This window comes from Hydra vulgaris, chromosome 09 (assembly GCF_038396675.1).
Source record: "Hydra vulgaris chromosome 09, alternate assembly HydraT2T_AEP".
NCBI lineage: Eukaryota > Metazoa > Cnidaria > Hydrozoa > Anthoathecata > Hydridae > Hydra > Hydra vulgaris.
Genome location: NC_088928.1, coordinates 63,142,442 through 63,159,279, shown reverse-complemented (window position 1 = coordinate 63,159,279; position 16,838 = coordinate 63,142,442). Strand labels below are relative to the sequence as shown.

General features: G+C 26.6%; 1 protein-coding gene across 3 annotated transcripts in view; it reads right to left on the bottom strand.

The window, feature by feature from the left end:
- The window catches only part of LOC136084917 (4-galactosyl-N-acetylglucosaminide 3-alpha-L-fucosyltransferase 9-like), a 52,658-nt gene that overhangs the window by 16,455 nt on the left and 19,365 nt on the right, over positions 1–16,838 (bottom strand). For 2 of the 3 annotated variants that reach the window (XM_065806303.1, XM_065806304.1), the window contains exon 5: positions 12,746–13,301. The exons of the other annotated variant lie outside the window; for it this stretch is intronic. In XM_065806303.1, the coding sequence (XP_065662375.1) occupies positions 12,746–12,962 (217 nt within the window). In that variant the 5' untranslated portion in view covers positions 12,963–13,301. The remainder of the gene's footprint in view (positions 1–12,745; positions 13,302–16,838) is intronic. 3 annotated transcript variants of the gene reach the window in all.

Here is a 16,838-nt window from a genome sequence, read left to right as displayed (position 1 = left end):
TTATTTTAAAGATTTTTTTTTTTACATATAAGAAATACACTTAATTAAGATTAACCAAATTAATTGACTTACTACAAAAATAATTATTGCATATTGTATTGTCATCAAGCGAGAGTATGTATGCAAAATTTTAAGAAAATCTATCATCAGGAAAAGACTCAAAAATTGATTGCAAGATTTGATGCTCACGTGAGCATTAAATCTTGCAATCAATTTTTTATAACTCTTGAGTACTATAGTAATTAGACTTAAATAAAATGTTTTCAAAAATATTCTTTGTCCGGGTCGTTGTTCTTGGCCCTTGTTCTTGGTTGTACTATTTAGAAAAAGAGTGTTTTCTCTACCAAAAATTCCAAAATATTTTGTTTCTATCATTGCCATAATTAAAAATTTAACTGATTATAAAAAAAAGTTCAATATATTGATATATATATATATATATATATATATATATATATATATATATATATATATATATATATATATATATATATATATATATATATACATGTAAAGTTTAAAGATAAGAAATAAGAGGTATTTTTTACCGATGCTTTTGCTAACTCGTTGTCTCTGTCTGTTTTTTTAGTCTGTGATCACAGAATAAAATATTTTGAAATTTTTGATAAAGAAAACATTTTTTTTCTGATCAGTACGACCAAGAACAAGGACCAAGAACGACCCGGAAAATTTTTTTTTGAAAACAACTCATTTAAGTCCAATTACTATAATACTGAAGAATTATCTTGATTTATAAATGCGTCACAAAACACTTTTTATACATAGTCATAAAATAGATAGTCTGGCCAGTTTAAGAGCGCTGTCGTTTATCTTATTGTAAGCGTTTTTTTAGAAACCAGCCTACCAATGCGTGCACACTTTTTGTAAACAAAGGCTCTTTATGAAGAATATTTACATGAAAATTGTTGTTTTATACTTGATTTTTGCAAATGCCTCGTCTTATTTTTTACATATTTGGTTCTGGAAGAAGTATAATTGTTTTTTATTTGAAATATTTCTTCTGATGATGTTTATAACAAAAAACCGAGAAGAAAAGTTTTATAAATTATAAATAAAAATATATCTTTAGTTATAATATATTATAACCAATATATTTATATATACATATATATATATATATATATATATATATATATATATATATATATATATATATATATATATATATATATATATATATATATATATATATTTATATATATATATATATATATATATATATATATATTTATATATATATATTTATATATATATATATATATATATATATATATATATATATATATATATATATACATACAATATATATATATACAATATATATATATACAACATATATATATATATATATATATATATATATATATGTATATATATATACAATATATATATATATATATATATATATATATATATATATATATATATATATATACAATATATATATATATATATATATATATATATATATATATATATATATATATATATATATATATATATATATATATATATATACAATATATATATATATATATATATATATATATATCGCACACCCAGATCAAGGGTGCCTCAAGTCAAAAATTATGGATATTGAGTTATGAATGTCATTTGATAGTATCCTATGTGTTGTACATGGTGACAAAATACCACAAGTCTATAACGAATGTTTACAAAATGACAGATACAAATGGCACTCTTAGTTGGAAAAAATATTAAAACTTAAAACTTTAACCCTGATTTTCTCAGTTTGACACTTTTTGACTTGTGGCACCCTTGATCTGGGTGTACGATATATATATACATACATACATCACTCAAAAAATCTGACTTCTCGACTATATGCCGAGGACCACGCATGCGGAATTCGGTTCTTGACAAAAATAAGAAAAAAATAAAATCTATTGATACATTTAAAAGAACACTTACTAAATTTAAACATTACGTACATTCTCTCATTTTTAAAAAAAATGGAAATAATTTTTTATTTTGAATGCATTTTTTTTTTTTATATTGTATTAAATATGTATACGAATATGCACTGATTTGTAATTTTTTATTTGTTGTTTTTAATAACTTTTTTCAATTATTTCAATTTTTTTTTTTTTTTTTTCTTTCTTTTTTATTTTGTTTATTTATTTTTTTTAATTCATTTTTTAACTTTAAATTCTTTTTTAACCTTTAAATTTTTTTTTTTTTTTAAACTTATTAATTTCACTCTTTTATATAATATTGGAAGAAGTAAAATTTTATTGTTTTTTTCTGTATTTCACGAAAGGGCTTGATGATAAAACACTTTGACTTCTACTTGCCCCAGTCAGCTTGTAATTATATATATTTGTTTAAATTTATAGATAACATTGTAAAATATGTAAAATGACGAAAAAAATATTAATAATAATACATACATACATACATACATACATACATACACACATACATACATACATACATACATACATACATACATACATACATACATACATACATACATACATACATACATACATACATACATACATACATACATACATACATACATACATACATACATACATACATACATACATACATACATACATACATACGTACGTACGTACATACATATTTGTCGCTAGTATTTGTAAATAGAGTTTTGAATGCTTAAATAAAGAAGTATATTTGTTGCGGTTATATCATACACTGCGCGTATAAAGAGGACTCTAAGAAAAACTTGAGGTTAGTGGTAATTTGGGTATCAAAAGGTGCATTGTCAATCTTTAAAAATATACAGATAGGCTAAAAAGAGACCTATTAGGTTGAAGTTGTGTGAAGAAAGAGTGTTGCAAGTCTTAATAATATTTCAAAATTTTTATAAATAAAACTACTTAAGTAGTTTTACTACTAAACTACTTAAGTAGTTTAAACCAATTGCTTTAATAATTAGATTATATGATTTCATTATTTAAAGTAAAAATTTACACAATTTTATTTGATTTTCACTTTATAATCCTGACGATATTGCATCTTTCAAACATACTGCAATACAGTTCAAATGCTAGAATATGTTTTTGATAAATTTTTTGGCTATCAAAATAACCTTTATTAAATGTCTAATATTTATTTTGTGGAGTTTAAAAGCTCTTTCTTCATTTTTTTTTCTGAACAAATTTGTTCTTTTCAATATAGAATTGATTACAAGCTTCTTTGAATAGGATAATGAGCGAACACAAAAATAAAGTGGCAAAAGATGGTCTAGAAGAATAATCGACACTTTTTTAAACATCTTGGTCAAATTAAAAAACAATTTTTTGAAAAATAAGATAAACCTCAACATCTTAAAGTAATTCTGCCATCAATTGGCAGCTTACTTTTACATGAACTTTTTGGTTGACTTTCTAAATACTAATTCTGTTAATAGTAATAATAAAAGCATCAGTTAATACAGACCAAAGATCATCTAAATTTTTTAAATTATTACATTTTTTATTAGTATTATAATTACACTCTTCAAAAAAAATCTTGATTTATTCTGCAACTTTTCCAGCCAATAATTAAGTCAACTTTGCCAACTTTATTGACTAACGTATTCTTAGATAAAATGTACTATCCACGTATCCACCAAAATATTGAACGTATCCACCAAAATATTGAACTAAATTTTTTTTTTTTCTGTTTCCTAAATATGATTAGCAAGGTTATATCCTACAAGAGGTGAGTCCTGTGAGAAAAATCCTTTCTGAACTGCAGCTATAAATTTTGGATAAAAAAACTTCAACTTCACTATAAATAATTTTTATAACTTCTTTTTATTAACTTGAATGATAGCTTCGTATCATCTTCTAAGAATAAATACTTTGAAAGCTCATCTCTGATATATGGAAGGCACCAAAGATCGTTTATAACAACAAGAATGTTTTTCATAACAGAATTCATCAACTTATTTGTAGAACACGTTGCAGCAAAGATCGTTTGTAACAATAACAATATTTTTATAAACAAAATTCATGAACTTGTTTAAAGAACACGTTTGCTTAATCTCAGTTTATGCATTTATTTGCTGTATAAAAGAGACACTCTTTAAATGCTGATTTGTTATGTGCCATTTGAATTTATGCTCCGACTTTTATCAAACACTGGTGAAAGTAAATTTGGTTGAAACGTTTCTACTCCAATTTCAACATGAAAAGGGCGGAGGTGTATTTGATTCACGTGTGATTAAAATGACGATTTATTGTAGCTGTTTTCGAATCAAAATTAACTGAGAAATGCCACCCTCCCCTAACATCGTGAATCAAGTACACCTCCGCCAAGAAAAGAACTGATATTATCGATAAACTTGATTTAACAAAAAAAAAAATCTGATTCTTGATCTAATGTGAAATGATCGAAGCACTGTTTACCTGTTGAGTTTGCCCTTTTTCAGATTTTTGTGCACTTATTGGTAGTCTGGCACGATAAATAAACATTTTATTGTTTAAAAGTATTATAATATTGCAAAAACGGCCCATCTGGCCAGACTATCTGTTATTATGAATAATATAAAAATATACGCAGCATGAGCAAAAACTTTGAAAACATTAAAGAAATGCTAAATGACATGAGCCATGAATTTACGGTTATATGTCTTTTAGAAATATGGTGCAAAGACAAAAATACCATAAACTCAAATTTTCAATTGCAAGTATATAAAGCTCTCTATCAAACTTGTAGTAGAGGCACTGGCGAAGGAATATGTTTCTACATAGATAATACAAAACATTTTAAAAAAGTAGAACGCCTCACTATACAAAACGCAAACTGCAAACTTTTCACGGTTGAATCAACAAACCAAAGTTAAACAAATGCGTATATAACTGCCTTATATAGACCATCAGGTGGCAATATAAAATATTTCGAAAAACATTTATTTCAGTACCTAGAACTATCTAAAAATAAGCACTTATACATAATGGGAGATACTAACTTGGATCTTTTTAAAAAAAAACTATTAGCAATGTCAAACGCTTTTTAAATAATCTCTTACAGCACGGCGCAGTACCCTTAATAAATAAGTCAACTCAAGTAACTCCCCAAACCACTTCCCTAATCGATAACATATTTATAAATAATACTTTAAAATGTAACACTCAAAGCGGAATAATAAAATCTAACATAAGTGATCACTTTCCAAACCAATATTTTTTCTACTTAACAATGTCAGCAACAAAAAAGAAAGCAAAACAATCATTATAACAAAAAGGCAAATAAATGAAAAAAATATAACAAAGTTCCGAAGCAACAAAATGCTAACACAGCTTACCATCTTTTAATACACGCTTTTACGAGTTTCTAAGAAAAGCGTTTCCGAAGCTTGAACGCTTAAATAAACTCAAAAACCTTAAAAGTCCTTGGATGACAAAAGGGCTTATTAAATCTTCAAAAATAAAAATTTTTATGAAAAGTTTTTGAAGAAAAGTACTTATAGAAACGAAAAAATATATAAGCAGTACAAAAATCTATTTTAAAAATTAAAAAACATTTGAAAAAAACCTTTATTGCAATTTATTAGAAAATTATTTCAGTAACACCAAAAAAACATGGGGTATAACAAAAGAGATAACAGAGGAAAAAAAAGGCGCCACCAAAGTGTTCCAGCAGTATTTAAAAACATATGAGCATTCAATATTTATTGCCAATAAAGCAATAGATATTGCAGAAAAATTTAATAATTAGTTTATAAAAAGTTGGGGAAACACTAGCTGATAAAATAACTCTTGGAAAAAAATGTTAAAAATCGTATCAAAAAAAAAAAAAAAATTGTAGAAAAAAAGTCTCATGAACAAGCTTGAAATAACTCCGGATGAGTTTAAAAATGCATTTAATACCTTGCAACCAAACACAAGTCCAGGACTAGATAAAATTAAAAAACATAATCTAGGCAAGGACTTACCCTTCAAAATTAAATACGATCTACAAAATACAAAAAAGAGCAAATCGCTTGGTATTAAATGCAAATAAATACGCTAGTGCCAGACCACTACTAGGGGAAATTGGAGTGCTTAATGTCTATGAAATAAATATTCTTAACATACTTCTTTTTATGTTTAAGTTTAAAAATGGTATGCTCCCAAGCATTTTCCAAACTTATTTTTTTTTCTTTAAACCGCAAATACCAAACTAAATACTCAATAAATAACTTTGTTGTACCAAAAGCATTATCAAAACAAGCTGATTTTTTGATATCTTGCCGAGGATCGCGGTTATGGAACTTGCATTTAACAAGTAATATAAAAACTTTAACTTCAACTCAACATTTTAAACTTGGGAACCTAGTCGTTAGCCAATTTTCCGCTGAGAGTTATTATTTTTCCTCCTAATGGTAGTTGATATTCGGTTTTGTCATGTACACTTTTTATATATAAATGTTCTAAATATTTTTTTTGTTAAATACACACATTTTCTTTTTTTTAGATTTTTTTTTAATTTATATTTCGTCATTAAAAAAATAAGCTTTTACAATGCTTTACAATGGAAATTGGCGACTAGGTTACATAGTCGCTAAGGTTACATAGTCGCTAAGGTTACATAGTCGCCAATTTCCCGCCGAGAGTTTTAACAAATATACCTAGTCTAGGTATATTTGTAACTTCTAGTTATAATGTACTTCTAGTTGTAATATTCTAGTTGTAATCATAAAGACATCGATTTGGCTGCGAGGATTGCTTGCTACGTAAACTAACAACAAGCGAGCTACAACTTGTAACGATAAAGACAGCAATTTCGCAACGAAGATTGCTAGCTAATAACATTTATTAATAAGACCATGATAAATGAACGATTTCTAGAAAAGCTAGCAATTAGCTAGAAAAAATTTGCACTCTTGTTATATATATTACTTATTCATACTTATACCATTTGCTATACTATCATTACATATTATCATTGCTTAAACTTACTCCAGTCGTAGACGACTTTATAGTATTGTATTTTATTTCTCTCCCCAAGCAAATGCCAAGCAGATATATTAACAAAATACAAATGTTTTTTTTTTTTCGATTTTGGTCCAATGCTCCACGTTAAAAGCATAAAAAATCGAAGAAAAAAAAAGAAAACGAAAAGTACGAAAATAGAATAAAAGCAAAAAACTTTCAAAAAAAAAATTTTTTTTAATAAATTTTTACAGATTTACATTTACTTTCATTGAGTTTGTTTAAGTTTTGCTATATATATATATATATATATATATATATATATATATATATATATATATATATATATATATGTATATATATATATATATATATATATATATATATATATATATATATATATATATATATATATATATATATATATATATATATATATATATAATATATATGTTACTGTTACCCGCAGTACCAGGAATTAGCTAAATGCTAATGTTTATAATATAATTTAATATTGCTAATAAATGCTAATGTTTATAATATAATTTAATATCATATTAATAATTTTATATTATATTATAAACATTAGCATTTAGCTAATTCCTGGTACTGCGGGTAACAGTATTTCCTGGTACTGCGGGTAACAGTAATTCCTGGTAACAGTATTTCCTGCGGGTAAACAGTATTTCCTGCGGGTAACAGTATTTCCTGGTACTGCGGGTAACAGTATTTCCTGGTAACAGTATTTCCTGGTACTGCGGGTAACAGTATTTCCTGGTACTGCGGGTAACAGTAATTCCTGGTACTGCGGGTAACAGTCTTGCAGAAGTGTTCTCCAGAGCTGTCGTCTATACTCTCAAAACTATTCAACAAGTGCTTATCAGAGTCTTGTTTTCCAGCCTGCTGGAAAGCCGCATCTGTTATCCCTATCTTCAAAAATTCTGGGGAGCGATCTGATTCGTCTAACTACCGTCTCATAAGTCTTCTTCCTATCATAAGCAAGGTTTTTGAATCTTTAATTAACAAACACTTAATTTCTCATCTTGAATCTAATAACTTACTTTCTGACCATCAATATGGATTTCGATCTTCTCGTTCTACAGCTGATTTGCTAACAGTAATAACTGACAGGTTTTATCGTGCATTAGATGAAGGTGGAGAGGTTAAGGCCATCGCTCTTGACATTTCAAAAGCGTTTGATAAAGTTTGGCATGCTGGTCTTCTCCATAAGCTTTCTTCTTATGGTGTATCCGGCAACATCTTTAAGATCATTGAATCCTTCCTTTCCAATCGTAGCATAAAAGTTGTCCTCGATGGACAACACTCTTCTTCTTATTCTGCAACTTCAGGGGTTCCTCAAGGTTCTATCCTTGGCCCTATACTCTTTTTAATTTACATTAACGATCTTCCAGATATTCTCACATCTAAGGTGGCATTGTTTGCTGATGATACTACCATTTATTCTTGTCGTGATAAGAAACCAACACCCTCTGATTGCCTGGAGGGGGCATTTGAGCTTGAAAAGGATCTCACTTCTGCTACAGCATGGGGCTCACAGTGGCTGGTGAACTTTAATTCAGATAAAACTCAATTTTTTTCAGCCAATCGTTATCGCAATAATTTAGATCTTCCTATATTTATGAACGGTGATGTACTCGATGAGTCACCTACTCTTCATCTTCTAGGATTAACTCTTACTTCCAATCTTTCTTGGAAACCATATATCAAATCGGTTGCAAAATTAGCATCTGCTAAGGTTGCATCTCTTTATCGAGCTCGCCACTTTCTTACTCTGGATTCTATTCTCTACCTCTATAAATCTCAAATCCGGCCTTGTATGGAATACTGTTGCCATATCTGGGGCGGATCTTCTAATGATGCCCTTTCTCTTTTAGACAAGGTGCAAAAACGCATTGTAAACATAGTTGGACCTGCTCTTGCAGCCAACCTTCAACCATTATCACATCGTCGTAATGTTGCTTCTTTTTCTCTTTTCTACAAATACTATAATGGGCACTGCTCGAAAGAGCTAACGTCTCTTGTGCCATCTACTAAAATTCATTCTCGTGTTACTCGTCATTCAATTAAGTGTCATCCTTTTTCTGTGAGTGTTCCTAAGTGCTCCAAAAACGCTTATTCGTCTAGTTTTTTTCCTCGAACATCAGCTCTTTGGAATTCGCTTCCTTCATCTTGCTTTCCTGATTCATATAATTTGCAATCTTTTAAATCCTCCGTCAATCGTTATCTTGCTCTACAATCTTCATCTTTTCTCTTACAGTAACTTCCAACTTTAATTAGTGGCTGCTTGCAGCCTTGTTGGAATCTAATATTTTTAAAAAAAAAAAAAAAAAAAAAAACAGTAACATATATATTATATAGCTCTAGTTTATCTATTGAGCACTCTTTCAAGTATACAATATTATACATAATAAAGACATTTTCTTTATTCATATATATACACTTACGTATATATATATATATATATATATATAATATATATATATATATATATATATATATATATATATATTTTATATAATAAAATATATATATATATTTTTTTTTATAAGGGTTTTTTTTTGATATAACGATTTTAAGTGGAATTACCATTTCTTATTTACAATATACATTTTTCCATATAAAGAAAAAATATATATATATAATTTATAAAACTTATATTAAGACACGAAAGAATAAGATGATTTTTTGATTGTCTCAGTTATAATTACTAGTATTTATTTATCTCTATTTCTACTTTAAAACTGATTCTTGATTTGCAAAACCAAACTAGTAACTTCTTAGGCTTTAATATATAAATATTTATATATTAAAACTTACAATTTAAATTAATTTAAATTGTTTTTTAGTTAGAATGTTTTAAGGATGTTGAAGTAAGGATGATGAAGGAAGTTTCGCGAAAAAAACATCGAAACTTCCGCTAAAGTTTGCTGGAACGAGGGGTTACCACCGCCCAAACTTTTTCCTAGAATAGGCCCTGTATATATATACAAAAAAGGACTATTAAAACTTATTGGGGGTGGGAACCTGAGAATCTTTTTTTTCTACCACTAATTTCATTCATTATTTGCCAAGTGCGTTTTGAGTTATTTTTAAATTTATCTATGAGTCTTGAGTAGTAATTTTTTTTCAAGTTTTTACGAACTTTTTCAAATAGGTATTTGTATTCTTTATATATATTTTTTTCATTTGCGGATGATTTTGTTTTAAGAATTTTATATAAAGCTTCTGTTTTATTTTTGATGATTTTATAAACCCCCTGGTCACCCATGGGTTGTTTATATTTTTTGGATTTTTTTTTTTTTTACAATGATAGGAAAATTAGCGTCATTCACGAAATAAAATGTTTCAAAAAAATTATCGTAAACTTTGTCTGCATTATCATTAAAGTTAATATCCTTTCAGTATAGGAGTGATAATTGGTTTTTAAATTGTTTTATATTGGTTTCGTTAAAAGTGCGTATTTTAAGTTTATTTGATTTGGTTATATTTTGAGAGTTTGATTTAAGCAACAAAAATATTGGAAAATGATCAGATATATCCGATTTTAGGATACCTGATTGGATATCATTGTCGGATATATCTGTTGTAATGATATTATTAATCAAAGACGCTGAGTTTTTTGTTACTCTTGTTGGACGATTAATCAAGGGGATTGCTCGAAAAAAAGTTTAATAAAAAAATTAAAAACTTTTACGATTCAGTTTCGAAAAAAAGAATCGTAAAAGTTTTAAATTTTTTTATCTTCATTGTATAGAAAACTATTTATATTTAAGTCCCCAATAATGAAAATCTTTTTTTTTTCTTTAATACCTTTTTTAAAAATACTTTGTTAAAAAAATAATGCTTAAGTTCTCACGTAGTCAGGTGGTCGATAACAACAGCCTAATAATAAGATTTTTGATTCATTGTTTATAATTTCAATACTTACAATTTCTTTATCGCCATCAGATACACTTAAATCATTCTTAATGTGATAAGCATTGTTTTCATTTATATATGAGAATTCCTCCGCCGCGTTTATTTTCTTAAAAAATAATTTAAAATGTCCTCATATAAAAGTTAAAAGTATTATTTAAATTATTCAAAATCCACGTTTCAGTCAAACAAATGATATTAAAACAATTTTTTGTTTCATCTTACAAATTGAGAAGTTTTTTAAAATTATTATTAAGGCTTCGAATGTTTAGGTGGAGAATTCTAGTTTTATTTAAATTTTTGTAGCAAACTTTTTTAAAAAGAAACCCTTCTAACTCGCTTGGGTAGTGATATGAGCAGCCCATAAGCGTGTCATGGAAAAAATTTACATTGGGTTTTATATTTTCATTATTTATTTCAGAAAAGTTGAAACTTATGGATTCAAAATCACTAGTTCCAGCCATTTTTATTTTATTTTTTATTTTTAAGTGGCATTTATTTTTAGAAAAATTTCTTTTTAAAACGTATTGTTTGGGTTTCTAAATTCTCTGCAAAAAATTTTATCATATTTTATAACAGCTTACTTGCCTTCACTGCGTACTCTGATTACTTCCTCCCATAACTTTTTACGACTCAACGCGTTCTTTCCACAACCACTTCGCTGTCAATTTTAGTTGTTTTTTGAAAATATTTTTTACTGTATTTTTATCGTCACTCCATATTTCGACAGGTTTTTCTTCAACTCCATCTATTCGTAGATTATTTCGACGAGATCTGTTTTCTAAATCGATCGTTTTTTTGTGTAAAATATTTAAATCCTTATCATAACACTTTTTAATTTGTACAATCTTTTATGTTAGGCTTGTTTCTTGGAAGTTTAGAGTTGTTTTAAGGTCACTTATATCTTTTCGAATATTCATCACATTCGATTTGTTATTGTTTACATAAAATTATAGCTTTTCAATTTTGTCCGTTAATATTTTTAAGTTTGCACTCGTAATCGATGCAAAACTTTTTTCTTGTTCTTTTAACAACTTCTCTGTTTCTTTCAGAGTAGATTTTTTTTGTACTTCTAATTAGTTGGTAATTATTTTTTCTATGTTTTTAATTGAAATTTCCATATTTCTATAATAATTTAAACACGCTGTTGAAAAAAAGATGAAGGATCTTTTATTTATTTTTAAATATCTTTTTTTAATTTGGCGCCCCCTGGATATCTGCCGCCTTTTTTCTCTTCTAGTGTAACTTTTGGTGAGATATTTAGATTTAACTTTATGGTTTTTCTTTGTGTTATACAGCGTTGTTGTGGATGATGTGAATTCCCGCAGGCTGTATATATGAATGATTTTCCTGCAACATGCAGACCTATAGATTTATAGTAAAGTTTTCGCAAGCTAAAAACCTAAGATATGTAGCTAACGATATATCGTAGTATTATCGATAGATACAAAGCTGCGATATCTTGACATCGACATATCGTCATACAATCGAAATGCTACAAGTTCATTTATTATCATAAATATACTAGATCCAATACTAATATTTGAAAGACGCAATGAAACAATAATGTGAAAAAAAAATTCGCTAAAAAATTGCTATAAAACTAACTAGTCGTTAGCTCATTTCCCACCGGGTTTAATGGTGGGAAACTTATTATACTTTTATTGAATTTTTCTTAAAATATTTGAATTAAATTTAACTGATTGCAAGAAAATCTTTAATTTAATGTAAAATACGTTTAAACACAAATACTCTGCAGAAAATAAAAGATAAATAACGTCTCTCGTTTTTAACTTATATAATTAAACTTGTTTCATTATTCTAAAAATTTTATCAATAATAAAGAATACTAGGTAAACAAAACTTTAAAAAAAAATAGTCTTATGAGCGTTTACCTTGATTTTCGCTATTTGTGCCAATAAATCTCGGTATTGGCTCTTCAGTATTGACTCTTGTGTACTGACTCTTCTGTATTGACTCTTCTGTATTTAATGAACTGCTTAAAACTTTAGTATTTATTTCGTATCTCAGTTTTAAAGGTAAGTAAGTTGAAAAATTAAAATAAATAATCACGAAGCAGCAAAGTAAAACTAATGCTTTCCATCTATGCATCGTTTTTTTGCAGATAATAAAAAACACTTTCAATTTAGTAATTAGCCGATTCTTTTTTAAATACCCAAGTAATAATGGTAGTATATATATTATGCAATTTATATATTATAAAAATTTTGTTTCAACAAAGAAAATTTTTTTTAAATATAAGTTAATGTAAAATTTATTAAAACAGCTGAAAATTAAAGCATTGGTGTGTGATGTATAACATTATATGTTATTTCATAATTCATTAGCGTAGCCATTGAAAGAATACAACATGTCAATTTTTAGAACTTTTTTGCGTTATTTGTGCACAAAAAATAGATTTAAACTCCTATTTAGTTGTAGTCAACAATTCTAAATAAAAAAAAACATAATGTAGAAAGAAAAGCAACATTCTAAAATTTTTATAATCTTATTGATAAATTAAATTACTTTACAAATGATTGCGACTATAGTAAGAAAGTTATTGGATTCCCAGCAAGCAAAAGACGTCTTTTAGAACATTTAAAATTGGTCTAATTTGTATCTATCGTAGATGCGTTTATTTTAGACGTATATTAGGGATCGAAAAGACTTATTATTATTAGACTTATTATTATTATTATTATTATTATTATTATTATTGCTATTATTATTATTATTATTATTGTTATTATTATTATTATTGTTATTATTATTATTATTATTATTATTATTATTATTATTATTATTATACTATAATTAGTGATATACTATTTTTGTTCTATTTTAGACGCATAAAATAGACTCCTGTATAGATCTTTTTTTTTGCACCAAAAAAAAAAACACACACACAGAAAACAAATGTTGCGAAACCGCTCAACAAAAAATGTTGAGTTCAATTGTCAACATAAAATGTTGATTATGATGCAACATCAATGTTGAGAAACGGGTTCTTAAGCAATAAATTTCGTTGAAAAAAAAACTTAACATTAATTGTTGAGATTCGAAGTATACACAGCCATTTTGGATAATATATAGCGCTTTCTTATAAGTTCACGAGGCGCATGGTCTGGAAGGTTAGCGATCTTTAGAATGCACCAAGAGGAGGTGATTTTAAAATTTGCAGACAATGGGAAAGTTTATTGATATCAAATATGACGCAAAGGTCGTCTCAACACCATCCAAAAATATTTTTACCATGCTTTTTAAATCAAAAATTTCGAACGAAGCTTGTTCTTTTGATATTTACCAATATTTGTTTATTGATATTTATATTGTATTTATCAAAAAAATTTAATAGTTATATAAAATGGACGAGAACAATTTGGCAGATTGTAATGTTTGTGAGATTATTTCTTCATTAGATCCCTAAGATTTTGTTGGTAAGATTTTATATCTAATGTAAATATATTTGAACAAATATATTATTAATATTTATATATGGCATCAATTTATTTATAATAATAACATACATTAATCAATGTCATTAAGTGTATTTAAGCCTAATTTGCACTGAAATAAAGTTAAACTACTTTAAAAAAATTAGTTAAAATGTTATTAACTTTGTTTAATTAACTTTGTTTAAATGTTCTATAAGTATCAAGAATTGATACTTTCTGATAGTAGACCTAATATATATCTTAAAAAATTAATATATTTTGATTTTTGCTTTTAAATAAAATTGATGCAGGCTTTAAGTTTAACTTAAACTTGAAACTTTGCTCTAAGTTACATTCTTTTTGCATTTGATTTATGACATGAACTAATTAATTTTTGTATTTATATTTTACATATGCCAAATATTAAGTAGAAAAATGAACAATTATGAAGTTAACTTTTCGGTATAATAAACAAGTTTTAATTTTTTTCAATTATGAAATATAGTTATAATTCAAAATTTTTTTATTTTATCATTTTCATTTATTCACTATGTGCAGAACCAGGATCAACAGCAGTACCTTTAGATCCCCTTAAAGAAACTCTTGAAGAACCACACATTCTCAATGCATATATGTGTGTTTAAAACTAAAAGAACATCAAATATATTGCACGCAGTGCATTATGTTTCAGCATTCTCAAGAGGAATGGAAAAGGAATTAAAAGATTTGCAAATTTAAAATATTTTTACAATCCAACAATGTAAATAGAATTATATGTATACTAATGCATAAAATAATAGATGTATGTATAGATGTAATTTGAATGTTAGTTATTTGCATTTCCATTTAAAATGCATTAACTTTATTTAAAAATTTTTTTTTTTTAAAGGAACACAAATTCGTTAATTTTCAAGTGTTATTTGTTATTTTTGTGTATATAAAATTAAGATAAAAATTAAACAAAGAAATAAATTAAAATTTTGACCGTCCAAAAAAAGCAATCGACCGTCAATTCCATGTGTTAGCCAGTTAAATTGACTGCTTGCCTTCAATTTCTTATTTTCCATGCTGCTGTTGAAAATTCTTCAGAAGTCACAAGAGCCTAATTTTTGAGATGAAATACGAGATTTCATGGCCTGAGAATAGCAGGCTTCTGTATCAGACAAAACCTTCTTACAATAGTTTCTTGCAATAGTAAACAGACGTCTGTTTTCTGGAGAAATGTTTTGCTGATAGATATGGAAGTAATGTAAAGTAAAAAGGTCAAAAAGTAAAAAGTAAATATCAATAATTGATCTTTTCTATTACTTTTATATTTTATATCTTATACTTCTAGAGTCTATTTTATTAAGTTAAACAATTTTAATGTAAATATTTATAATTTTATGAACTAAAGTAATTTTTGAAATATTTACTTTTGTAAAAATAAAAGAGTAAAACAAAAATAAAATAATGCATTAATACCCTTCTAAATCCTATAATCTTGGTTTATAAATAGATATTAAATTATATTTTTATTTCATTTTCTGAAATAAGTTGTTGTAGATATAATGGCAATATTTATTTATTTGTTTTATAGAATTGACAAAAAAAAGTCATAAAGTTTTTTTTGAAGATAAAGATCTTTCCTATTCTGGAGTTCCTTTTATTATATCTTCACAGTCTACTCTTTACTGTCAACAAGGGAAAGACCTAAATGTTAAAGTAAAGGCTGAGTATAGAGAGAAAAAAATGATGAAGTGGTAAGTTACACAACAACTTTTAAGTTCATGCAAAAAAAAAATTTCTTTATTATTTTTTTATTAGTGTTTTATTTTATTTTAATTGTTATCAATATTATTTATCTTTAACATTTAATACATATCGATAAAACTGTTTTTTTTCAATTATGAGATCTTTTAGTTTTTTCTTCAAGAAAATGAGATTATTCAATTTAGTAAGTTCTATATTGTGTTGTATAAGGAGAGGGGTGATGGTATACAATTAAAAATCTCGAGAATTTTGTTTTTTTTTATGGGCAATGTGAAGTCTGCAGCGGCTTCTTACCTCTATCAATTGGTTAAACATATTCAGCCATCTTATTGTTTTTTTCCAAATAATATATTAGATAGTACCTCTTCCTCTTATTATGACACAAAAAAAAAAAAATGGCTTTGAGTCTTTCATCTAGCTATGGGACTTTGCTAAACCCAAACTGTTATCTTATTACAAGGCATGGATCCTGATATCGCATAGGCAAATTATAACAGTTAATTTTAACTTTTCAACTATCGCTTCACCATCTGGTACTATTGTATTATTATTTTTTCCTTCTTTATCCTAAAACATGGTCATTGTAATAAGTCATCAAGAGAGGTGTTTCCTGAGACCATCATGGTGGCGCCAAAGTCGCCTTATATATTAATATATTAGATAGTACCTCTTCCTCTTATTATGACACAAAAAAAAAATGGCTTTGAGTCTTTCATCTAGCTATGGGACTTTGCTAAATCCAAACTGTTATCTTATTACAAGGCATGGATCCTGATATCGCATAGGCAAATTATAACAG